Genomic DNA, 27,531 nt, shown 5'->3' with positions numbered 1-27,531 from the left:
AAAGCTATTTTGTAGCAATGGATACGCCTCCCCACCAGTGCCTCAGTGTGCACCAGATTGGCTCCTTTCCAACTTTTCCCCCCTTGAGCCTGTTTCTTCCACAAGAACCTGTAAATTAGCAGGGTCACAAAGGATCTGTTCTCCTCTTGTTTGGGAAAGTGGTTTCAAGGACCTGCATGGCTTAGAATAATTAACATTAAAAAAACCTCAACCAAACAAAAAAACCAAAGAAAGCCCAACAAAAACCGATGCACTAACCAAAAGAAAAAAAAAACAAAAACACAACAATGACAAAAAACACCCCCAAAACTAAAACCCAATGGCATTGGGAAGGGACTTTTGGACTAAAGTAGCCTTTTTCAGATAAGATCTAGCACTCATGGCATGCATTTTGCTCAAAGCTGTTATCTGTGGCTCCCCCAGGCACAGTCTAAAAATCCATTTCATAGTGTGTAGATACTGAGAACTTCTTCTCACCATGCAAACTTCCAGACTGCTGTGCTCAGCAAAATACTGGCTGCTTCGTCATGAAGGATTTTGCTTTGCTGGATGTTCTCTACAACTACATCCTGGGCTGTTACTCTCTTTTATGACAGACATGAGCAGACACGAAATGGAAGTGCAAGGTGGAAATGCACACATAAGTAATAGACAGTTGTTCCTTAATGATGCCTTTGTTAATTTGGTGTCTGGATCTGAGACATGTCAGTGCCAGTAGATGAGATGTTCATGTGTTCCACATATAAAGGGGAAACATCTCTAGTATTTTTTTCTTTGGACCTTTCTGCAGTAAGCCACAGTATGTAATGTAAATCTTATTGCTAAATTGGTTTGCAGTTAGCCATGTCTGTATTACTGGAGGATAGAAGGTGACTCTGGGATCCTGTAGTCACATCTGAAGCACAGCACCCCAGAGCTGTGAGGCAGGACAGCATTTACCTGTTCCAGTGAAACCACACATCAGCTGCACATCTGAGAAACAGCATACTTCTGAAACCACGTGGAAATTCTTTTATCACTACACTAAAGTGCAGTTATATAAGTTATAATCAGACCAAGGACTCTTCATGGTATCACAGCAATTCCTGTCAGAAAGAGGATGGGACAGTATCCTCTGTTCAAAAAGACAGTAGAGTTTGAGACTGTCTCCCTGCCCCTGGCATTGTTCATATTCCCTGAGCTGTGCAGATGTGAATCACAGTGTTTCAGGTCTGCAGTGGCCCAAATCTATTTTGGAGATTTTTACCACCTTAGAGGAAGATCTCAGCCACATTTCTTTAGTATGCTTATATCCATAAAGATCAGAAACTTTCTAATACTCATTTTTTTTCCCAATTTGCACTGACAGTCAGACAGTTTCAGAGGTGATTTTAGAAGCAGGATTAAAGTTTCAACACTGTTCTTAAGCACAGACCAGCCTTTAATACCAGTGAGGCTTGACATGACTATGTGCTTCAAGTCCAATTTTCCTCTGCCTTGCATCATCTCCAGTAATTTATATGAATGATGTTAAAACATGCATTTAAAAAAAGCCTGTGAACAGATGGGTAAGACTGCCATGTAGCAGTAGTTAAGCAAATGATGAGGTTTTTGGTTTGATCCATCATCATTTAACAAATCACATTCCTAAAGACATCACATTCTTTATACCACAAAAAAAAAATGCATTCAATATTAAATACTTTGTTACCTTTAAAATATTCAGGCATGTGGACCTGCTGCCATATATATATCAACTTTATTTTTACCAAGCCAAGTTTTCATGTTTCAGGATAGGCTGTCTTTTGAATCTTGTTCCCTTTTTAAACACAAAAATTTAGGAGAAAAATAGTGGGATTGGGGTAGTATTTTAAATGGATTTCCCAAGTCAAAGAAAGAAGATGAGTCTCAATGTGAAAAAAAGGTTAAATATTGCCAAAGGCTGAGTTTTATTTACTGATATGATCTGGTGGTGCTCAAAGATTTAGTTGGAATTATGCTAACTTATATGCCAGCGCATTGCTGTTACATTTTTGATTAGAAAATACAGGTGAGGCTGTGAGTTGACAATTTTCACTGATGTTTATTTGGAATATTCCTTTTGGTGATTTGGAACATTACATTAAAAGTAATGGGTACACATTTCAGTTACAGCTTAAATGAAAAGCAGTTTTCCATCCCAGGCTCTTTAGATTTAACATGAGCTGTCACAGAGTTCTGTTTCTCCTTCCTGTAGACAACATCAGCAAACAGGACCAAGTATTACGTGTCATACCGTCGAAATGGCTTCGTTCAGATGAAGCTGCCAAAATATGCATTGCCAAAAGTAAGTGTGCATGCTTTTCTTTCTCTTTTTGCATTTGTCATCTTCTCTTTCTACATAAACTAGTTTTGTTCTGCTCTTTTTCAAACCTCATTATTCTGAGATCAAAATTTCTCCTTGTAAGGATTTTTGAATCCTTATTTTTATTTTGAATACTACTTTTATTTTTATTCCATTAATGTAGTACTTGTAAACCATAGAGGGAAATAATGTACAACAGCTTATTTGTCATCAGTTACTGCAACAGTTTTTGAGCTTTGCTTCCATGAGGCAGTGCTATACACCCAATGGCAATGGAAAGATGGAGAGCAAGCGTTCTTTCAAGAATCAATTACTTTTTAATTCCACATGGTGTTGTCTGGTATAAGCATGAGTACTAATAGAAGAGAAATTTGCTACTTGATGTTTCTCTGTTTCATTAAAGAATCCCAGTACTGACTTTGACTGCTCAGTGAAATTGCAAGACTTGGTGAGAGGTTCCTTCAGTCTACCATATCTTCCTAGTGACAGGGTTTCTGTATTTCCATAGTAAATCAGCAATTAAGCACAGAAATTTAAATATGACTAACTGACGCAGTTGATTGTTTTGTGCTTCACACAGTGTATTTCCTAACTTTGCAGTTATAAGGCTTCTGCAGTCTTGAAGAAAAATAACTTGTAAGTTTGAAAGATCCAGCTGGATAAAACCCTCAGTAACAAGCTCTGACCTTACAGTTCACCCTGCTCCCAGCAAGAGGCTGATCTGGAGGTCTCATGAGGTTCCTGCTTTCAATGTGATTCTCTGTGATTCTGCCACTTACTTAGCAGAGAACTTGTTTTCTTTGCATGCCTTGAATTGTATTAGTTTAATTAATTGCCCATCTAAGGATGGACATTAGAGTACAAATTATTTCTTTTTGCTGTTATTGTTATAAAGCAAACATTCTAATATTAGATTTTTTTCATCTTAGACCTTTTTTTATGCCAGTAGAAATGGTGATCTGAGGTAATTTTAAATCACTTCATATTACCAGAATCTCAGGTTGAATCCTCAGGTATTAGTTGAACAAGAATCTGAAACTTGGATGTGTTCCTAGTAACACTACAGAAATATCTATCTCTCTATCTCTCTATGTCTCTATCTTGTCAAGAAATGTATAGTCAGAGACAGGTATATAGACCAACAGTAACACAAAGTTATTTCTGTGGTTTTCAGGCCTTTCAAGGCAGCCTTCGTGCTTTCTTGGGGGAAATTGTAGTCAGGAAAAGCAGGAGAATATCCAGGTTTTGAAGGTTAAAATATGCCAAACATAGAAACCTCAAGGGACTGCAGCCCATTGAACCCTGCACTGGGACACAAATAAGCAATTAAGGAGCAAGGCAGGGAAGCAGAGTGTAAACAAGGAGCTTCTGACGCATTCATAAAGTGTCAGCCACAATTCCCTGGCATTTCTGTCATATGGAGTCTGGACTGTTTGAAATAGTGCTGCATGCTCAATTCTTTGCCTTGGAAAATACGGCTTTTGTTTATTTTTCTCTCTTTTTTTTTTTTTTTCCTTGCTAAGTAGATTACCCCAGGCCTGACTGAATAAATAAATTGGAAGTTAATGGTTTCATTTTGGATAGAGTCTATAGCTACCTAGGAACAGGTTGACTATGTCATTTTGAAAGGGATGTTTTTGTGCTCTTCCTAGTTCAGACAATACCCAACAAGAGGAATAAAGTAAATATTATCTCTTCAGCATTTTGATAATGCTGCCAGGAGATGTTTCTTTGGTATCTGCACAAAACAGAGTTGAAAATTTCAGGAAGAAGGCCTGGAAGCCAGAAAGACATTTAGAACAATGGTGAATATGAAAGATTTTAACCCTTTCTAAGACATTTTCTTTTAAGTAATTTGGTACCTTCAGATTAGAACAGAAATTTTACATACTGAAGTAAATATGAACACAGCTCTAAAATTTTTCACAGTGCTATATTTCAGTGAGAATCATCCAAGTGCAGTAGAACTGGATCATGGAACTTTACTAAGACACAGGATATCAGCAAAGACACTGACACATTAAATGTACATTTAGAACATGTGACTTTGAAGCTGCTTCTTTTATGGTGGTTGGAGATAAACAGAATGGAAGAATTTACAAAGTATGTTTTTTAAGATTGATTAAAACCAATAGCTTTTGAAAGATCTGAGTTTCAGAGAGTTTTAAATTTTAGATTTTGCTTAACCAGGAGATGAAGCATGACTATAACAGGCTATATTTCATTTTTCATATTTCATTTTTCTCAAAAGCATGAAATGAAGTGTCAAAAAAATCTCTTTCCAAATGGTCTCTGTACAGAGTTTTTGAGCAGTGATTGGGAAGGAAAACTGTAGCTAAGTCAGAAGATGCTCTTGACTGGTCAAGGTCGTGTCTAACAACATCAGGACAGCTGTGCCAAAATGCAACCTCTAGCCTTATGGAACTGGGCTGGATTCTTCAGATGCAATTCTTTTGCTGCATAAATTCCTTTCATGATGATTTTGCATGTAGAGATAGAATAAGTAGTTTCAGACTGAATAGTTAGAAAATGGTTTTGATGTCTCATTTTCCTTTCAATATAAAAAGGTTGGAAATCTGCACGGAATTTATTCTCTTTTTTTATATTATTTTGATTTGTGCTTTTGTTTGCGTTTGTCCAAATGCATCCCCAAAGAGAAACCTAGAAAATAATGGTGTGTCTTTGGACATATTTACAGTCCTTCTTACTTGTGAATGAGAGGCTGCTAAAAGCAGCTTCCAACCAAGCTTTACCTCTGTTAAGTTTCTGGGCTCCAGCTCCACAGTGCCTCTGAGATCACCTTTTTGTAACACATCATAGCTCTGTGTGTGTACAGACAGCAGAGCCATTGGGGACCATCAGGATTCAGATAATTTTTTTAACCTTTCTTCTGTGCTGTTGAGAGATCTTTTCCTTTTTGTAACACTTTGTTTGATACTGACATTGCATGGAATCCCACAGCTGTCTCCTGCATTTGACAAGTGCTGGCTGCTGCCAGGAAAGGTGGAAGCAAAGGCTGGTGAGACCATATCAAAGGTTGCTTGTATGCTCCCCAAAACAGAAGAGGAATTTTCAAACTAGTGTTTTCAAACTGTTGTTTTAAAATTTAACTGGTTTTTTTACTGTATTCTATTTTATCAAGATTGCTTGTTCTGTGCTGCTAAAACTAGACCAGAAGTTAAGAACTCTTAGGAAGTGAATTCCAGAATGAAGCCAAGAGCAGCAGGACAGCATTTGTGTGTCAGCTTGGCTGGTTAAGCATCCAGGAGTGTCCCAGGGGAATCCAGGAATCCACCCCGGGCTGTTTTCAGCCTGGGGCAGAGGTTCGGCTGCCACAGCTGGGAGGGTCAGTCTGCCCAGGGGCACAGGCTAAAGCCCCATCCTGACTGTCAGCACACTTGTATTGCAGCCCTGATTGCCCTCTCCTTTAGAAGTGCAATTTGAGGAGGGAGAGAGGGAGCAGTACATTTGGTCTGGTCCTTGTTCAGGTATTTGAGTCATGCTCTGATGTGGGTAACAATAAAACTGGGAACTAGTTCATTCCGAGAGTTTAAGCAAAAAACATTGTTAACAAAATTTTTGACCAAACCAAGGAAATTGCTACAAATTAGGGCAATTTTACTATTGCAATTTGGAATAATTTAATTATTCTGAGTCCTATTCCCATCTCTCTTAAATAAATCCCATTGATAATGATCTCCCTTTAAGAACTGATACAAGGCATTGATTGATTCTGCATTCATTCATGCCTCCTACAAAATCCTAATGATGCAAGAGCTCTATTGTTTGTTATATCCTGCTGCAATTCAGAAAGTTTAGTTCTGAAAATATATGGTATGGGAAAAGCTTCTTTCATCTTTTTCTGTATCTCTGTATCTATTTTCTATCTTGTGAAATAGGCAACAATGTAAAATTTTTCAGGTAACCAGGATAAATAGAAGTATAGGGTAATAGCGAACAAAAACAAAAGAAGAAAAATCCAATTGCCTTAGAAATAGGTTGAAGTCTGTACTTTATTAATGGCAATATGATTCTCCTAGAGATGCCTTTTATCAGATCCATGTATTTTTTTGGTTTGATTGTCACTTAGTCACCTCAAAGCACACCCACGTCTTCCTGGCTTCAGTCTGAATCACTGTTTTAACATAGACTTACTTCTGAACATAGACAACACTGTTTTAGCCACAGACTTATTTCTGAAATTGTCTGTATCATTCAATAATAGATCCATGACAATCCTTAAATGGGTCTATCCATTAACAGCAGAAATGGTAGAAGATTCCTGCAACCCTTTCTTGTGATGTTCTCCAAGGATTTGGCTGCCTGATGGTTGGATTGCAAACTACTGAGTCTATAGCAGCTCCTTTGCAAGGCTCTTAGTCTCCCAATAATTTTTGTTCTACTTGGGTAGCCCCTTCACCACCTCTGCCACTCACCACCCTGGGAAGCTTTGGCTGAGGTTATTCTCCTGTACCAGGCAGAAGAGCAGTTTTTAGTGGCAGCTCCATTCTTCTGAAAGTCCACTGGAATGGCTGTTGAGCAAAGAACAAGAGGGAAGAAAGTAGAAATGCAGGTGGTAGTGACATTTGCTGCAGGGGAAATATTCCTTTCCCAGGCAGTGTCACCACAGCAGCCAGTGAACCTGAGCTATAGCAGTTGTCTGACTTGCTGGGTGTACAAATCCATCTGAGGAGGATTCAAGGAACTGTTCTTTTCTTCACTGTGCAACTTATTGATTTCTCTCCATGAACTTTTTTACTCAGCCATGCAAGGAAGATTAGGAGGATTATCTTTGGGATATATGCCATCCAGTTACCTTGACTGTGCTTGAGAGATTACAGGAGTATAGATGTGGTACATCTGGAGGTCAAGACTGAGACTACAGAGCCTTGAGTCCTTACATCTGTTCCATTTACTCCTCACCATTCTTTGTTTAGTACATTGCTTATTTCATGTTAACATTTTGCTCAACCACAGCATCAAAAGATTGTAAAGGGGCAGAATTTTGGCATCTGACCAAAAACTGTTGGATTTAAACCCCAATACTTCCTATGTTATCAGCACATTGTAGACTAAGGAGCGCTGGCAGGCTGTACAATCTTTGTCATCTTTTGTAGCCTTCTGTCTTCAGGCTGTAATTGTACTTATTTGTGTCGTAGAATTTCTTATCACAGTGAGAAATATGGTAAACCATACTGAACATTTCTTGAATATAAAATTCTGTAAAGTATTTGCAGACTTATAGACTGGTTTGTTACTGAATGTAGATTATATGTGTCTGTATACAATGAAGAAAACTCATTCCTCTTCCCTTCCTTCTTTAAACCTCTTTCCTTCTTTCCTGCTATCCACAACTGCCCCACATCCATCTCTGTTTAATAGCTTTAGGCTTTTTGGACCAACTTTTGATTGGGTGTTCATTCAGCTTTATGTGATAACAGACTTGACTACATTAAAAACAGGGAATTAGTTATGGAAACACTGTTGGTCTCTCTGTGTTAGAAGTAAATAAATCATTTTTAAGCAGTATTTTCAGGAAGAAATATTTGATTGTGTCTGTGTACTTGATAGAAGAGTTCTTGGGTGCCTGTGCTCCAGGTCGTGGCTGAACATGCCCAGTTCTTTCAATGCTTTATGTACACCCTCAGACTCATTGATTTAACAGACCGTGTCTGTTCCATGTGATATGGACTTTCTTTGAAGTGCTGCTCATCTTTTGGAACAAGTTGGCCTTCTGCAAATGCCTAATTATTTTGGGTATCACTTTGAAACTCTCTTTGTGTTATTTGTTTGTTAATTATGTTCTCTGCTATTGATGCAGTACAAACACGGCAGCTTACAAGTCCCTGAGAGAGCAGGAGTGACATGACCTGTCACTGGATGCCTAACTTAATCATGCCAAATTTTAATATGAAGTCTTTGATCAGGATTCATTTAGCAGTTTTTGTAGAAAAAGCAATTCTGATTCAACAGATCTCCAGCTGTCCTTAATTCTAATTCCATGAGCTGGTTCACTGCTTTGGACCTATGAATAGTTTCACAGATTTTTACTGATAATTATACAGATTTCTGTGCTTAGTGTGGTCTAACATGTCCCAGTGAAGAGGGACGGATGAAGGAAAAATTGTGACAAAGGAATTTGCAAAATAAAGTGCTCAAGAAGCACCTTAGTAAAAACAGAGGAATCTCATGGGGACTTAGATGTTTAAAAAAAAACAAGAACAAAACAATGAGAAATTTTGGGCAATGCAACTCGTAGAACCTCAGAACTTACAACATAAGAAGAGATAGGAGGAGAATACTGGTATTTGGGAATTACAGACTATGGCTGATACCAGCTGACATTGGTGAGCTTTGCGAAAACAAAGAGATAAAGAGGAAAGTCAGAGTGGAAAGAGCATGGATACTTGGGTCAGTAAGAGAAAGAGCAGAGGAGGCACAGCAGACTTGAGACGGGAAAAGTAAAGTAGTAGAGATAAGAGAAGGGATGCCCATGGAGAAATGAACATACCGCAGAGGAAAGAGCATGGTTGCTATGGCAAACTGGGGAGAAGGTTCTGCCTTGGGACATCTGGAAGGTCATGGGCTCTCATTTCATCATGGAAGTGAAAGAAAACCACAAGATCTTAAATACTGAATGCAGCCTGTAGATAACAAAAATCTGAATAGAGACAATAAGGAATGTTCTAAACTCTGAAGATCTCTAACATCAGTAAAGGAGGTCTTTATAAATTAATTTGAATAAATTGTGTGTGAATAGCATAATTACAGAAAAATGTGATGATGATCAGTGGCACTTTGAGTAGCTTGCAGAATGTAGAGAGGGAAAGCAGCAGGTCCAGCAAAAAGCAATTGCCGTAGTCCAAGCGTGAAATCATAAAAGAATAAATGCTTTCCTTATAGGATCTGCTGAGGTTACAGCCTAAGGTTGTAACTGTGTCCATGAATTAGATAAAGCAGTAAAAATATGCATTCTCTCCATCAAGATTTTTTTTCCTCAGACATCCTTTCTGGTTAACTCTCAGGTGACAGACAGTAGGTCCTGCCTAGCAATACTTGCTGATGTCCCCTCTCCATGTGCTTCTCACCTCTTGAGCACTGGGGGGTACCTGGGATGAAGGAATTGAATCCATCCCCTATATTTGCCAGTTAATTTCTTCTTTTTAAATTCACCTGTCAGTATAGGAATAGCAGAAGAGTGACATGACCATTTGCCTTTGTTTTAACTAGATTTTCAGCAGTTTGTGTCAACTGGGATTTTGAAAGATAAGTTGAAGAATTGGGCATGAAATTTGCAGTTTTCCTCATGTTGTCAATTACTTTTCCCAGAAGATTGTATCAGAAAGCAGGAAATGCTGCACAGGATTGTTGCAAGGTAGTATAACTGAAGGACTGCTTTGTTTCTTGAGGGAAAAGAAATCATTCTGAAAGGAAAATAGCTGTAAGGCTGAACTGGAAATGTAAAAGCATAAATTCTGAAAGGAAGGAACAAAGTTCAAGGCAGTGCAAGGGTAATTTCACTTGCTAAGACCAGGATCTGTTAAACTCTTGCCTCAGCAAAGTTGCCAACCAGCAGTCTGAGAGGACAAACATCTTTATTAGTGGCAGCCACTGCCAAGAGGAAAGCGAACTGTGATTTGCTGAGTAAACTTTTGCATCCAACCTCTCTTTCCCTCATGTGACCCCCACAGTCTGCCCAAAATTAATCTCCCTGTCCTTGTGCACTGCACATTTTGGCTCTTTGTGTGTTGTTTCTGGTGGCTCAGCTGCTCCTATCCCAGCCTGGGATGGGAGACCCAGAGCTGAGCTTGTCCCCAGCTCTCACCTCTGCCACCAAGGGCCACCTGAGCAACCACTGCCATCTCACCAGGGAAAGCATGGAGTGGGACAGCACTGGGGCAGGGAAAGTGCCATACCTACATTCCCTGGAGGTTTGCATTTCTCTGTGGCACTGTATAAATGTTTTATTGTAATAATGTAGTCATTAATTTTGCAGAAAGCTCATGGCTTCATGGAAGATTAGGGTTTTCTAGAGGTTTTCACATAAAAAAAATTTGTTTCTTTATTCTTTTTGACTCTGCTTCACTTCCATCCTTATTATCAGATATTCATGGGAACTTTCCATGTAGTATAATGTGGGCTACCAATCCTCATGTTGCCTTGGTTCTAGGCAGGAAATGAAACATTCTATACATGAAAGAGACTTTTAAAACAACCTGTTCTGATCAGTTGCTGTGTTTTCCTGGCATTTCTGGCAGACTCTCTGCTTTGGAGTAATTTTTCAGTACCCAAAAAAAAAAAAAAAGGAAAAAGAGAACTATTCCTGGGATGCTAAACAAAAATTTACTTTACTACAAAGTTCAAATGAGAGTCTTTGGAAACAGCATTAAGCTGTCATTGATAGGAAACTTCACTTAAATTCCTTTGTGTTGAGATGTCTCACATATGCAAAAATACTTTAAATTTAACGAAACTATTAGTATTTAATAACCCTCCTCTGTTCATATTAAAAATCTTTCCTTTGCATTATTTTACTTCTGTACATGTCTTTTTTTTAATCTAAGTGTCTCAGTCACTGTGCATATTGCCTACAGTGTGACCGCCGTGCTTTGCTGAGTACTCAGTGTTCCTCTGTTACTCACTCTTTCTTCAGTCTTAACTGGATTCTTATGAAGCTGGTTTGTCTCCTTGAGTTCTACAAAGTTGTTTTCTTTTTTTTTTTAATTTTTAATCCAATTAATCCTAAATTCATATTGTCTTGATATTCTGGTAACTTTATTTAATATTCACTCCATTGCCTTAGTACTTTCCCAGTAATAAGGTGACCAGAACTGAATGCAATATCCCAGTTAAGTTCCAAGGTCATGAAGAGTTTACAAGCTTCAAGTCTCTGTCATTTCTGATGTCATTTCTTACACAGCCCCAACATCTGCCTTTGTACTGCCAAATCATGTTGCCAACTCATGTCCCTTTATTCTCCTTCCTAAGCTTAGTTCAGTGTTGCTATTTCCTGATTTATTTCTTCTGTTTGATATTAGTGTTAAATTATTTTCCCCAGCTGTGCATTTTTTTTTGTCTGAGACATTTGGAGTGAAGAAGCTGGGAAAACTGAATGCAAGATGTAGCAATATCCATGCCTGAAATTCTTGGGAAATGAATGCAGAATATTGACTCTCCTGTTATTACTGTTGAATATTTAAGTGGTTGTGTAGACATAGATAGACAAATTAATGTAATCTACTGCAATGCACATGAGCTGTGTGCATGGTAAGCGCTATATCCCATGTGAACTGCTGTACAATGTATCTTATCCTCTTTGTGCTATGCTATTTTTTACCTGATTTTCATTTCTCTATTACTTGAAGATTATTTTTTAGATTACCTTTGTTAATGTTGTTTCATTCTTCCATTGACTCTTATCCAGATTTTAGAAAGTCAGTCACTTGGGTTTTTTTTTTCCTTTCCCTATTTTTCCTTTCAAGAAATCATTTCCTGCTGAAGTCAAAGCAGAGTACAGATATTGCACATTCATGATTTTTTCCTTCACTAAGGCAGTTTGCACTACAGTCAGAAGGCAGTGAGGAACCACTTTGGAGCACTGGGATAGGCATGCTGATTAGCATTATTTTGGGAGGTTATTGTTTTTAAACATTCAGATGTTTCCCCTCCCCCCCAGTATTAAACACTCCTGACCAACTCACTGTTTGTACTATAGAAATTATGTAAAAAATCAGTCATTATGTATCTTATTTTCCTACAGGACTTACAGATAATCAGCACAGATGAAAACCAGGTGTTTGTGGCTGTACAGGAGTGGTACCAGACAGACACATACAACCTGTACCAGTCTGACCCACAAGGTGTTTACTACTCCATCCTGCTGGAGAATGTACGGAGCACGAAGCAGCCAGAAGAGAATGTCCTGATAGATATTCTGGAGGTAGGTCTTTATATTTCCCATTATGTGTAGTCTGTGGGGAGGATTTTTTTTTTTTATTATGAGTATAATTAATTTTAAGTAATGTATTTTCACAGTTGTATTTAAATAGAAAGTCTAGGATTTCTGTCTTATTTGTAGCACATTGTTACTACTTACATATTTCCCTCTTGACCTACCAATGTGTTGTGTACTCTAACTAGATTCTTGGGATGGGTTTCTATGGATGTGCAAATCCAAAACTAAGTTCTCTTTAAGATATTGAAAATTGAATCTGGCAGCACAATTTATTCTTGAAGTAAGAAGTTATGCAGCTGTCTATGTACAGCTTTTTTCTTCTAGGTGACTCACTGGTGCTTTTCCTGGCTTAAGAGCTGGACATCTTTTAGACAGTAGGGTTTTAAGTAGTAATCCTGCAAGCCTTGTGCTAGGTTGTGTGAGCTCTGAAAGGCTAAGAGCCAACAAAATTAGATATTGGACAGCAAATTCACTTGCTTTCAGTACATGTTGTGCCAACAGCATTTTCTATGAGACCAACTCGGCTGTAAACAAATCTATCTTGTATTTTAACATCAGCACACTTGGCGAAATAAAAGACTATAGTGTTTTGGAAGAGTATCAGAGGCTGTTATCAATTCTATTCCTGTTTAGGGAATGGAATTTCAGTGTAATGAATTTCAGTGTAACATTTGGTCTAGTTTTGTTCTTTCTGGCCGTTATCAGAGCTTTAAACTGGCTTTGGTGTGACTCAGTTTGTCCCATTACACGTAATTTGCCTGGTGTTAATTTAAAAAAAAAAAAAACCAAAACTTTAAAGGTGCACCAGACTTCTTTGGCAAAGGTTTGTAGTAATTCTGGATACAAGGCACACACTGTCAGAACTGTTAAATGGCTGTAATTAGACTCTTCTTGGAGGGGGAAAATGATAGTGTTTTCTTCCTCCTTATCTCCTCCATCTTTCTTTAGCTTTTTCTTTCTAAATGGCTGTGGTAAAACAAAAAGGTCTCTCATTACTAGTGATTATTTTCTAGACTCAACCTTTTTAGAAATGAGGCTTCCTAATGAGTGAAGCTACACATTGTGTGTAGCCACGTTCCCACAGGGTGATTTATCGATAGCATTAATTTGCAGCGTTTTACTCTTGGGCACCCCTGTGACCAAGCAAAGCTAAAAAGCAGTCAGGTGCAATCTCTGCTCCTTGCATCACCTGTAGCATGTAATTTCAGATAAATTGTACAGAGATGCTACCCCTGGCTATCCTTTTGTCTACAAGAATTATTAACTTAATTCAGTTACGCTGATTGTTTAATAATTTGCCAATGTTGCCAAGGGCATATTAGATAATGCAATTGTAGTTTATTGTGTGCTGGATCAATTTGTAGGGTTACATTAAAAAGAAAATGTACACATGATAAGGAAAATACACATGGAGCCATACAATTCAATTCTTTTAAGCTATTTTTGAAATTGAGTTGCTTTATAGGAGAGCACTGATGGCTTCTAGATAGCTTGCATGATAAATAATTAGTGCTCATCTTGTTTACTAGAATGGGATCAAGTGCTCATAATGTGTGCGTTGTTTACTCAGTATAAAATTGCTAATAAATAAAACACATATTGCAGCCCTTGAGGATGGGATTTTTAAATCTAATCTTGGTTTTCTCTTTTGAGCATTTTAATGCAAGTATCCCATCTTGGGGAGGGGAACCTTCAGTGCAGAACAGAGACAGTCCTCGGTGGTGGAAAATTTCTCTTTTTGCCAGTGTGTAATTCTCCTTAAAATTTGTGCTGTTCATCTTTGTTATCTTCTGACTGCACTTAATCTTTTACTTGTACATATACCATAAAATTTTTAATAGGTATCTGCCTGTCTGTATTAATTTTCTTTTCTATGCTTTATCTTTTTTTGCACCATATTTCTTCTCATGTTTCACACCTAAAAGGGAGCAATTTACAAATACTTGTTTAAAGAAGAGAAGAAAAAAAAAATTAAACCCTAAATGACTGTCCAAAAGGAGCATGCCTCTGAATTATGTGACGGTGTACAAGGAGCATGTCCTTGAAATTGTGTCAAGTGCTGCCAGTGTGAAGGACTCACAAATTTGACATAAACATATTTGCAGAATGGGCATACTAATGCAATACCTCTGCATTGGTTCCTGCTGTGACTCCTTATGTAGACAAGAACTACATGAGTTGCAGTACACTTTCTTCATGCCTTTTTTCCCCAAACAAATTGTATATATTTAAATTTTAGTCACAAACATATATGATATAGCAATAATTTCTACATTTCAGTAACTGCTGCTAATAAACACAGTGGGACATCTGAACTGTGCTTCTTGCTACCAACTAAAACAGAATATTGTTGGCATGAAATATCAGAAATGTAACAAGGAGCAATTAATAAGTCACAGCAGAAAGTCTCAGGAAATAATTTTATAAGGTACAAAGCGCTTTTCTAAGAGTACTGGGGAACAGCTATCCCCTGAACTGTTTAACAAAATGGGTACTCTGAGAACTAAGCTCAAAGTTCAAAAAAATCAGCAGAAAGGTGCTTTGAATTTCCTCCTGTTCAGCTGTCTTGAGTGGCTCCTGGACTGTTCATCTGAGTAACTGAGCATTGCACAATGTTGAAATGTCTTCTTTTCCATAGCAACTTACTGTTAATGTGAATCTTTTCCTTTCTTGATGGAAAGATACTTATCTTGCAATTTTAGATTAGGGAACTAAGTCAAGGAGTAGAATGTACAGAGGAATTTGAGTGCCTTGGCATCACAGTCTAATCCAGGAGATAGATTAGACACACTTCATTTCCAGTATTTACAGAGTCAGGTGTGTATTTGTATAGGCCACAGGACAAATGAAATGGAAAATGCTACAGCAGGGGTGGGATGTGTTAAAGATGCCATTTTTTACACACCATAATTTTGTGTTAGTTATTGGGTTTTAGATTAATGCACCACTCCGCACATGATATTTCTGAACTTGCTCTGAAGATAGATGCCTGAAACCTATTTATTATTTCAAGCAGGGTTTATGCCTTTCATTCAAAGTGCAACTGCTGTGAAGTGCTGGTTGGCTTTTATCTTTTAAAGCAGCAGTGAGAGAAGTTAACTGAGACACTGGAAGAAATGTTTTCATAACCTTTCAATGTTTGATAGATTCAAACAGTTACGTCCCATATTCTAGAGAGGAGAAGTTACCCTAGAGCTTGGTTAGATTAGAGATGGGAGTGGCAATGGAGAAAATTTTAGCCTGACTCCTATTTGATGATTATATGGAATTATTAAATATTCATTAAACGAGTGGGTGGGAAAGGGAAAGAGAGGAGAAACAAAAATAATCATGATGCAGCACTGGTGTTGCCATCGACAGATTAAGAGGGAATCCTCAGTTGCAGTTTCTGATCTAATTATTGTTTAAATATTTAATATTGTGTTTACTGGAAGGAAGACATGCACAGAAATTTTACCCCAAGTCTGCCTTCCCACGTAAATATTTGAACTGCCAGGCTTTTCGTGGCTGAGCTGTCTCTTGAAGGTAGACTATGTAAAAAATCCCCAGCAAGGTTAAAATGCTTTGAAAGTAAAGAAAGCAGGTTCATAATTTCTTATCCTCCTTTCCTTTTCTCACGTGCACTGCAAACAGTTGACTTCTATGGTATGTTTGACTTGAAGGTGGTTCTGAACTTTCAGCATCCTGGATAGGTAACCCAATCACATATGCACAGGATTTGAGAAAGAAGAAGCTTGTGAGAAAGTAGAGTATTTAAATGTTTATACAGAATTTTTTATATAAACTTATATATGTATTTCCAAGTTCTAGGCTCTTACAATAACCAGAAGAACATTCACTTTCTCTGTAGGTTTGGATCAGTTCCTTCCTGTATTTATAAACAGTGAGTATCCAATCTGTAGCCTGCTGGTAGGGATGCCTGCTTTACACCTTCAATGCAGACTTCTGCTAAATGAATGTTAAATGGAGTTAAGACCTGGCAGTTGGAAAAGAAAGGAACAGTAAATATTTCAAATGAAAAAGAAAAGTTCAGAAGTGCATCATGTTATCAGGAGGCAAATATTCCTGATCATTCAAAGAGCTATCTGTCTTGTGCATTTATTTGTAATGAATGGTTCAGTTTTGTTAAGAGTCAGCACCCAAGGAGATAAGCAAGCTGTACTGTGCAGGAAATGTGTATCAGTTTATATATGTTGTCCAGAATTTTCCAAAAATTCAGGAAGTCTTATAAATAGTGGCAAGGGAACCAAGAGCACTCTTAAGGAAACCTTCACTTTTAATAGAAGACCTTATTTTGTGCCCATGGGTGGAATATACATTAATATGTTAATAATTTAAATGTTAGGGCTAGAACTAAACATATTAAGTTATAATTACTGTCAGGCTGCTTCTAAAATTATACCCATTAACTCTGACACTTTGACTTGCAGTAATTTTCTAATACAGGCTGTTTTGAAATAAAATAACAGGCCAGGAGAAGAGGGTCATTTTTTGTTATTATTTTTTTCTCCATGTGTTAAACTGGTGAAGGGTGGAGTGTGGAAGCATTTCAGATGCTTGAGAGAGTGATTCAGCCCTCAATGTGTCTTCCTCAGAACTGCCTGTATTAATTTCCTGCAAACGACAACAGTGCTTCCCAAATCAGTGTTATTTTAAAGGATATGATACTGGGTGTTATTGTAACATATTTGTGTGATATGGGCACAGAAATTCACGTTAAAAGTGGTTGTTAAAAATTGCTTTCATCATTTGTAGAACAGCATTTTAAAGATGTCCATATTTAAAGAAAATGGGGAAATTTTATTGGTGAGACCATGCTACCATAATTTTTATATTTTGCTATATAAATTAATGTGTTTTGCTATATTAAATATGTATTTTAATTAGCCTTCTGACATGGAGAGAACTGCATATGCTTTTTAAATACATTTAGAAATAAAAATCAGTTTGTAATTGTCCTTGCATTCCCCCTTTCTCCCTTTCCTCTTATATTTTTGCCTTCCTCATATTTTTTTAAGGTATCATCCACTTTCAGTTTCCAGGAGAAACTACCTGAGATACACAGTTCAGAGCCACTAAAGAGCAGCTAATCAGGGATAATCCTTGTTGAAAAAAACGTGTATGTGCTGGATATTAGCTTTTCTTCTCTATGCTTCAGGTCAGAGGTGTAAAAGGAGTCTTTTTGGCCAACCAGAAAATTGATGGGAAAGTTACAACCCTGATAACCTACAACAAAGGCCGTGACTGGGATTTTCTAAACCCTCCAGACATTGATATGAACGGCAAACCCACCAACTGCAAACCTGTAAGTGGCTCTTTTTGGTGTATCCTCCCTTTAAAGTCTGCAAGAATTACCTGCATGGTAGGGTGTGCAGTAGTTCAAACAGCTCAAGAGCTTTGTGCCGAGTTTAGCAGCCAAACTAGCAGGGAAGAGGGCTTGCATTGCATGGTCTGGGGTTCCACAGGCTCTTAGCCCAGTCATCATATAGAGTGAGGAGTCAGGGCTTTCTAGTTCACTGCATTTCATATTTGAGATCACTTTGACACAAAGAGGGCACATTTCTTGTGTGTCAACCATACAACTCAGTTCAGAATAATCATGGCAGTCATTTGTGACTGGATATATGGGCCACATCATGACTCAAACACAGATTACCAAAATTTTTCTCTTTCCATCTCTTCATATTTTTGTTTCATAGTAAACCAAGGTAACATTTGGTTCCCTATTAAAGGGAGCTCCTGACAGTTCCTTGAAAATGAATACCATGGTAACTTGCATAAAGTATTCCTTTCTTTTTTTAAGATATTATTTCTGTTTGTTTAGATGTCCCAAGTGCCCACAGTATTTTATTATTTGCAAGGCTGTACTGAAAGCCTTTTATTTTTCCCACTGACTCTCTGCTCCTGGGGAGTCAAAGCTCTGCTTTGGTGGGCAAAATAAATGTTGTAGTCCTGCCACTGCCAGAGCTTTACTCCCTCTCCCCATGGCAGAAGTGGAGGGCTGGAGCTGCTGGCTCCCTTTTGGAGAGTTAAAGGCTGTGCTGCAGGGCTCCAGCCTGTAGGGTCTGGTGCAGATCAGTCTGAGATGAGTGGGACAATGGCAGTGGCAGCAGCTCCCAGGCAGTGCTGGCAGCTGGCCCCTGGTAAAGCTCCTGGTCACATTGCTGTGAACAATTTGACCTTTGAGTGCGCTGCACAAAGGGCAAGAAGCAGTAAGTTGCTTAGCAAGGAGACATGATGTGTCCTAAAGTCATTGTGCTATTTTTCATGCCACTTTTTTACTAAAAAAGGCATTTCAGCCCAAACAGTTGTTTTTAATAATAACTTTACTATTTACCTGGGACCAACAAACATGCAATACTTGTTGCAGTTAGTTAAAATTTTTAAGCAATTATCCTGTCAGAAGGAGGTTTGTATAATAATGCTGACTTCATTGAGTTTGGAAATCTTTTTGTTGAGACATTGACACACTATGCAGACATCACCAGAGACTCTTGATATAAAGTGAAGACTGATACTTCAGACTGGAATTTGGCTCCATGGGAAGCAGCCATTATTTTTCTTTTATGAAGACATACATTGCTGCAGCTGCTCCCTGTCTGGGCTTTCCTTTATTCTAGGAGCATTATTGGTAGCAGCGATTTTTAAAACGTGTTCTCTGCTTCTTCCCACACAAGCCTGATTGTCACCTGCACCTGCATCTGCGGTGGGCAGACAACCCCTATGTGTCAGGCACAGTGCACACCAAGGACACTGCACCAGGGCTCATCATGGGGGCAGGTAAGTGCATGGCATTGCTTTGGAACACCTGAAATCTGGCAGGGATTCTTTGGAGATGTAGGCTCTGGATTTGTAGGAATACCATGCTAAAAACATTGCCAAAATAAGGCTTTCCTGCAGAATAATCCTTGATCAAACAATTCCATATATAAGTTAAGGGAACGCCCAGAGTTGTGTCCTCTCATATAGATTTATATCAGTCATCATGCTCTGCTGTGCTGTGCAGTCCCTCCTTCCCCATTAATGTGCTGTGGAGGTGTGGTGGTGGCTGAAGGACATGTCCTGCATTCTTTTTCTCTGGAAGTGATGTGCAGTCCCTTCAGCATCATGAATAACCCAGAAAAACAGTGGTCAATCCGTTGTTCTTTAAGCCTGGATAATTTGTCTTGTAATTTTTATTAATTCCTTTCTGCCTAAAGAGAGAGGAATTGAAAGAGGCTGTGTTGGGAACAATGCTGGTTGTGGCGTCTCCATTATAACTTACATATGGAGTTATGTCAGTGTGAAGTGGAATTTAATAAAGGAAATTCCATTGCAGTGTTGAGCACTCATCAAGGAAAACATTCACATAACTCAGTTTTGCTTTTTATCTTTGTAATCCATCTATTCATTTTATTTAACCTGCTGTTTATTTGTTTCAAAATTGTCTAAATGTTAACGATACTGAGAGCTTTTTAAACTTGTATTATTTTATTCTTATGTTATGGATAATGTTTAGGTGAAATGCACACATGTAGGCTTTTCTTTTCATAAAAATGCATCTGTTTTTAATGAATAATGGCTTCTACTTCATCTTATGTTAGTCTCTGACAAACAGCTTACTAAGTTGAAAGTTTCCTGAGAATGTCAAGGCGAGAATATTTGGTGCTTAAAGAGAATAACAGCTGCTAGTACTGGTAATTTTTAATATAACTGAAGACTTCAAGTTTTTCTGTAATGTAAAGAGAGTTCAAAGTATTTTACTGGAGACAGATCTACCTGGTGAAATGCTGCTATGTTTTTATTGGTACAAATGAGACTAAGAATTTGGGCAATGCCCTTGCAGATAGATTCCTAATATGTGTTCAGGTCAAACTTCATGAATTCAAATGTTTAAAAAAATATCTTCCATTTCAAATGTCTTCTTTTTTTCACTAAAGTACTCAAAATGTAGATTCTTAATTTTAGCCTCGTCTTATCATACTTAAATGCCTTCCATTAACAAATTAATCAGTGAGATTTAATTAGTCCATTATTCTATTTCATTTTTCTTTCTGTTTGCACTGTAATCTGATGTGTTGAACTGATATTTGTTGAGATGTTGGGTTGTGTTCTTTTGTTTGGAGTTTGTAGATGTTTTTTAAATGTGCTGTTTTCTGAGATCACATTAGGGAGGGCAGGTGGTAGAAGGGCATTTTGCCCTTGATTCCTTTCTAGAATGGGGTGACATTTATCACTGTGACATTATCTTACTCTGCCAGGTAGAGAACTTGTCAACAACTTTCCTCAACATGATCAGGAGAGAGTGATTTTGATAACATTCTGATGTCACGAAGAAATGAACTAATATGTTAAATTTGACTTGGTGTGGAGCAACCAGTAATGTAATGGGAATGGTAGAAGGCACCCTTGCTCAGTTGCAAGCCACCTTGCTGTTAGCTACCTATCCCCTGGGCAAGGTGGTGGGAAAGTGGGAAAAATTTGAGTGCAAGAGAGTGCAGTGTGTCCTTTTTCTGGTAGAAGAAAAACTTCTGTAGCTGAAAACAGAGCAAAGGGATCTATTTTGGAGCCTTAAAAAATACTATAGAGCAGCTGCATCCCCTTGCCAAAAGATGACCTGAATCAACTCTGATTTTGACTTGCATTTACATTATTTGGATGCCCAGGTCATCTGGATTCAGTGCATGTGTTCAGTCTTATCAGGCAAACATTATACCCTTGTAAACTTACACTTCTTATCAGAAATTCTTTACATAGATTGAGCCTGAATTTCCTTTGGCCTGATCCTTGAAACTGATAATCCTATATGTTGATTCAGAATCCTAAATCAACATAAGTGTTAGGTTCTTAGTAGATCCAGGAATCAGATTGTTTGGGCCACATCACACACTATTGGAATTTTACTGTTAGATTTAGGGAGATCACATCTTCTGGAAATGACTGAAGGTGATAAGATCTGTAAATGTCAGTTGATCACAGCATGTCTAGGAGTCATCAGTGCCTTGTGCTGTAAAAAGCAAAATTATTCTTGGTGTGAAATAGGTAAATAATTGCCAGCAGAGAGAGGGAATTATTAATACTCTGGCAAAATACTGTACAGTGACATTATTAATACGACTATGTACAATTCTGATAATCAATTTTCAGGACCAGTGAGCAGGTGCTAAGAAGGTCTCTTTGCCAGTTGATGGAAATAGAGAATATTTACAAGAAAACCCCCATTAACTGAAAAACTACAGGACACTAAAGAGTATGCTTTTTTCTCTTGGCAGGGTAACCACAGGGTAGAAACAAACAAGTGATGCAAACAAGTGGATAAGAACTGGAAATATGGTTCCTAAGCGTAAGAACCCTATCAATCAAAAAGCAAAAAAAAAAAAAAATCTCTTTAAAAAGTGGATTTTGGCTTCTTTCTGGGAAGCTTATAGAACACAGCTGCTTTTGGTAATGGGAAAGCTATTCCGTGACTTAAGTAAAGTTTTGATATGGAAAATGCTGGAAAAATCAGAGATCAGAGACTACTGAATATTGTTTCAATTTTAAAAAAAGGAATAATTAACTGGTGAACTGCATTTAACACCTAGAAAATTGGGAAAATTTAACCTCTTTCATAAAATCATAACATTGCATCCTTTTAAACTCATGTTTACAAATAAAAACCCCACTCTGTTAAACTTGCATAAATAGTTCTAAGGAACTCATATTTTTAGCTTCTGTCTATATAAAAATTGTTCAGACAGAATATTAAATTTTGTAGCTCCATACGAAAGTGGTATTTTAAATAACTGCTTTGCTCTCTTTAAGAAATGCAATAGGATTTTGCATTTGCATTTGATTTTTGTGCATTTTAATCTTGGCAATGACTTCTATTTCTCACAGCATCAGCTATGAAATGTGTGTCAATTGATGTGTAAATTTTTACTATAAACTTGCTAAGGACTTTTCTATGAAAAATGTTTAGAGTAGTGTAGCTTTTTCAGGTGCTAGTTTACAATAATTGCCTGCTTAGCTTCCAATCCAGATGGTAAATCAAGCAAGCAGTAAATTCTGCACATTCACACAAATTGAGGAAGTACTGGAGAAGTTATGTTTACTTTTTCTCATATCAGGGCCAAATATAGTTGCATACATTGTGGTGAATTTCTATCATTTTTCACAGAGGTAGCACACTAGGATGCCTCTATCAAAAAAGGATAAGGGAACAGGGAGATGATTGAGCATTTTCCAGTACATTTTGGAGAGAACATCCTAAAATTCCTTTAAATTTTTGTCACATTCCTCAATTCTGATTCCCCACTCCCTCATCTGAACACATCTTCAGCTTGCCAGGCAAAACTGTGTGTCTGGGAGATTTAAATACAAATTGGTTGTATGTTTGTTCTATACTGTGACTACAAGATTGCAAACCATGAAATTTTAACTTATTGTGCATGGCCCAAGGGATGTTACAACTGTATTAATTACCAGTAATCCAGGCAAGGCTCATCTCTCTTTTTGGAGTAGGTGTCTGCCTGTATGCTCAATTTAAATGATTGGAAAAGATTTTTCATATTAGAAGGATTATCTAAGCATTGCATATGGGGATTATTTCTTCTTACTGTAAACATGTTCAAAGTCACATATAAAAATATGGGTAAACACAGTGATAACTAGCACTTGAAACATGTAAATTGATGGTAAATTTTAAGTGAAGTAATCTTCCATATTTTTTGTGATCCAGTAAGAACCTGCAAAAATTTCCCTCTTGAGATCTATATTGAGAGCTGTGTTTGTCACAGATATACCCCTTTCCAGAGAGCTTTCCTGGCCACCAGACATCACTGGAAAACATTGTTTTCTTTTACATCCCTGTGCTATCAGCTGCTAAACTGTCGTGCAGAGGTACAGAAAGCTTAGAAAAAAGCTATGTTGAACAGTTGTTAGTGCCTCTGTATTCTAGTTTTTGGTACTGCCACTCTGCTAGGATGGAACACATGTTTTTATGCAGTTACTTAAAATCAGCCTTTACTCAGACAAATGAAAAAGCAAAAGAAGATTTCATGTATCACAAAACACATTTTGAAAGGTTTCTAAGAATGCAAGTAACAGAAGTGAAAAATTACTGTTCTTAATCAAAAACTGGAAAAAGCAGGCCAAAATATTTCCTTTTGCTTCCTGAATAGAAGCAGTGTCAGAACATAACAGCAGAGCAAAACTGACTCAGGCTGAGTCCATCTAGCAGAGTGTCCTGGCTGTGTTGGCAAACGCCTTTGGGAGAGTGTTTAAGAACAATTCAGGTGTGTATCATACCCCAGGCATTGGAGAACACACACAAATGAGTCATTTAGTCACAAAAAGAATACAAAATATTGTAAGACAAATTTGAAAAGTTTCTGTATTACAAACAAAACTTGCTGAAACTGGATGGCAAACACTCTGTATTGTGTCAGAGGAGTTTTCAGGGCACTCAGATCAGAAGTCCTGTGAGAATGGTACCATTTGTAGCTATGGCTAGTAAAACATTTTTGTGGTTTAAGTCCAGCAAGCAACTAAGCATCACACAGCTCTTTGCTCACTTCCCCTGCAGGAAGATGGGGGGAAGGGAATTGGGAGGATAAAAGTGAGGAAACTAATGGATTGAGATAAGAGCAGCTTAAATAACTTGAAATAAATTAAAATAATAAATTGAAATTAAAAGAAAAATGAGAGAGAAATGAAATCCAAGAAAAGGAAGTGATCTAAGTGAGGACAGTTGCTCACCTCCAACCACCTGGTGCCCAGCCTGTCCCTGAGCAATGCCCCTGCACCAGCCTCTCCCCCAGTTTATTGGTGAACCTGCTGACACTTGGCCTGGAATATGCCCAGGTCAGCAGGGGCCTGGAATTATAACTGAGCCCACCAATTCCTTTTGCTCTTTTACCAAGAAAAGACAGTAAAGGTAAAATCAGAGCTAGAAGTCATGTCTGTCTTTTAATGGAGCTGCAAATACAATGTTGCTAATGTCATTATTAAATCAGGGGGATAGAAAAGGCTTTTTAATGAAGCACAAGTAGATGCTGTTTAGTTTACAGAGTAATTTTCCATTAGCAAGGCAATTTACCACTGAATTCTTTAAAGAGCAGATCCTTAGCAATACTCAAAATAAAGACCTACTCCTGCAAGTAGAATTCAGTAAGTGGTGAAAAGAGGTAGAATAAACAGCATTTATTCAGGAGCAAAACTAACACTACATTTATTAAAGTTATCCATGTAAAGAAGAGTGTAGACTGACAGCAGTATGTTAGATTCTAGCAAGCAGATAAATATTTCTGCTTTCAGCTATCCTATAGACAACATTCTGTGATTAACTTCAGAAGCACAAGAATATGTCCATTTGCAGGTGATACAGCAGTGAAAAGTATAACAGAGGAAAGTAAGAATAACAAAAGAAATATGTTTTGTATATGCAGTTTATCAAATCTTCCTTCCCTTCCTTCAGCCCTGAGAAGGTGATTTCTCGTTCACATCTTCTAGTGATCAGATTAATCTTAAAGCTGTATTTGGGGAGAAAATATAACTGAATTAATGTCTGCAGCTTTCCTTTTGGAACTATTTAATTTGTTTATATTCATGGGAGGTCTAGGTTGGATATCAGGAAAAGGTTTTTCACTGAGAAGCTGATTGAGCTTTGGAACAGGCTCCCCAGGGAAAGGGTCTCAGCACAAAGCCTGCATGAGTTCAAGAAGCATCTGGACAATGCTCTCAGGCACATGGTGTGATCCTTGGGATGTCCTGTGCAGGGCCAGTAGTTGGATTCAATGATCATGATGGGTCCCTTCCAACTCAACATATTCTATGATTCTATGAGCAACTAAATCTTTACTGAATTATGTGATAAATGAGGGAATGTGGAGTGTGTTGGAAACATGAAAACCCAAGAAAAGCCCAAGAATGGGAAGTGGCATCTTCTGAACTGTTAGATCCAATTTAAAGGAATTAACTGACTCCTATAAATTCCCTGATTCAATATAAGTATTCCAGTCCTGTCTGGGATGTATTTAGGATTTAATGAGGTAGAGTTATCTTATTAAAGAGTGGAGCACAAGCACCCTTGATGGTCTAAATAGTGTGTGTATTTTGGGCAGTGGGTGCTGTCATTCCTCTTGGGAATCTTTCAGAAAGCACACTCTGTATAAACAGATCTGGTGTAGTGGTTTAAAACCAGCTATTTATATAATACACAAGTGAAATTTCATAGTGCTGTTCTAATCTCAAGTGTTTTCTTTCATAATCTCTTCTGCTTAAGAGGATCTGATAATTTTCATCTTATTTCTACAGTGAAAACATTCAAACCATATATTTCAGTCTAAATCCCCAGGAGGATATCATTTCGAAGGAATATTGTGCCATGCATGATTCTCCCCTAGAACATTAAGCTGCCTGATGGTTTAATAATTTGCTATTTGAAGTACTGCATGTTAAAAGATGGAGATCTCTGTACTTGGGACTGCATCTGCTATCATCTTCCCTAAGTTTAACACTTCTCTTAACTTTGAATTCAGTTAACTGAATTCCCCTCAGTGCTATTTGTCAATATATTCAGTAATTTTCTGCTTAATATTTAGGTAAATCAAATAATTCTGCTTTCAATTCTTTTGTATTTACTCTTTTTCAAAAGCCCTGTACCCTCTTTTCGTGTTGCATATTTCACCAGATTCTAGTCTAGCTACCACTTCATCAAGTTTTAAAGATAAAATATTTTATTTTAACAGTTTGAGTACAATGTGAATAACTTCACAGAATATTATTAAGGTCAAAGCTTCTGAATTTATGGATGTTTCATACTTACATCTTAAATATATGTTGTTTCATAATAAATTTTCAGCATGCAGGAACAAAACTAAAATGTTGGTCTCACTTCTGCATTTTGGTATTAGAATCAAGCCTCATTGCTTCCACCTATGGAAAACCTAGCAATGAAAAGGAGGACTTTGAAATTGTACATATGTGTTTGTAAAGGATTTTGCTGGTTCTACCAGAAATGAAGTAAGCCTGCTGTGTTTAGTTCTTGCTCTGACCTGGAAACTTCTGACTCAGACTGGCATCAGGACTAGATCCAATCTCTCTTGCTCATGTGGATGCAACCCTTGTTTTCTCCTCTTTTGTGACAGGTAACCTGGGGTCCCAGCTGGTTGAGTATAAAGAAGAGATGTACATAACATCTGACTGTGGCAACACGTGGCGTCAGGTAGGAGGCATAAATCATCAAAGGAACCTGGAAATAATTCTAATGCACCAAATGTGATGAATTATGTAATGCTTAACTAATCTTTAGATACTCACTCTTTTGAAGGAGGTGGTATTATTATCTCCAGTTTGCTTGAAAACTAAGAGATTAAGAAGGTGATTTTCTAGGACTCAGATTGATCAGGCTGTCAGGTTCTGCTGAAGTTCAAATATTTTGGTCTTTTTAAAGATCCTATAAGTATCTTATGCAAAAAACATGGTGTCTGTTTTGGTTTTTAATAATTTAAGTAATCTTCCTATGCTAATGATGAAGTGGACTTGGACTAGATCTTGCAGTACAAACATTCTGAGCTAAAAGACATAGCTTAGGTACAAGAGCAAAAATTCTTCTCCTTCATAGTCTGAAAGCTGTTACTAAAGCATAAACTTTTTCTTCATTGAAACGGAGGCAGTTAAAATATATTTTCAAAAAATAATAAAAGTTTTTAAGTCTTTTGGCATGATTTAATAAATTCAGGGACTACAAATACCAAAGTGTTAAAAAGAGAACAGTGATATCATAATGCTACTTGAATTCTGGGTGGCTTTTTCTTCCACTGGCTAGTGTCAGTTGAAGCATCACCTTTCCTCATGTGTTGTTTCCTAAGCTGCTCTGTCTCAGTGTGGTGGGTTTGCCCTGGCTTGGTTCCAATCTCTCTCTGTCACTTCTCTCCTCAGCTTGACAGGGGAGGGAGAATATAACAAAAAGCTCATGGGTAATTGGTTGGTCACCAATTACCATCACAGGCAAAACAGAGCCAACCTGGGGGGTATTTATTTGATTGCCAATTAATAGCAGAGTAAGATAGTGAGAAATATACCCAAATCTTACACCACTTCCCCCTACCCGTCTCTTCATCATGGGCTCAACTTATTAATTTTCTACCTCCTCACCCTGAGCCACACAGGGGGATGTGGAATGGGGGCTGTGGTCAGTTCAACACACATATCTGTGCTGCTCTTTCCTCCTCACAGGGAGGACTCCTTACACCCCTGCTCCAGTGTGGGGTTCCTCCCACAGGAGACAGCT

The 27,531-nt window shown here is 37.8% G+C and overlaps 1 protein-coding gene across 9 annotated transcripts in view; it reads left to right on the top strand.

Annotated features, from left to right (window-relative positions):
- SORCS2 (sortilin related VPS10 domain containing receptor 2) overlaps positions 1 to 27,531 on the top strand; it is a 531,512-nt gene that overhangs the window by 440,735 nt on the left and 63,246 nt on the right. For all 9 annotated transcript variants that reach the window (XM_074541705.1, XM_074541704.1, XM_026792586.2 and 6 more), the window contains exons 8-12: positions 2,216 to 2,305; positions 12,084 to 12,263; positions 17,437 to 17,583; positions 18,956 to 19,058; positions 26,387 to 26,463. In XM_074541705.1, the coding sequence (XP_074397806.1) occupies positions 2,216 to 2,305; positions 12,084 to 12,263; positions 17,437 to 17,583; positions 18,956 to 19,058; positions 26,387 to 26,463 (597 nt within the window). The remainder of the gene's footprint in view (positions 1 to 2,215; positions 2,306 to 12,083; positions 12,264 to 17,436; positions 17,584 to 18,955; positions 19,059 to 26,386; positions 26,464 to 27,531) is intronic.

The sequence above is a fragment of the Zonotrichia albicollis genome, chromosome 5, assembly GCF_047830755.1.
Source record: "Zonotrichia albicollis isolate bZonAlb1 chromosome 5, bZonAlb1.hap1, whole genome shotgun sequence".
NCBI classification, from domain to species: domain Eukaryota; kingdom Metazoa; phylum Chordata; class Aves; order Passeriformes; family Passerellidae; genus Zonotrichia; species Zonotrichia albicollis.
This window is presented reverse-complemented; position numbering and strand designations above follow the sequence as displayed.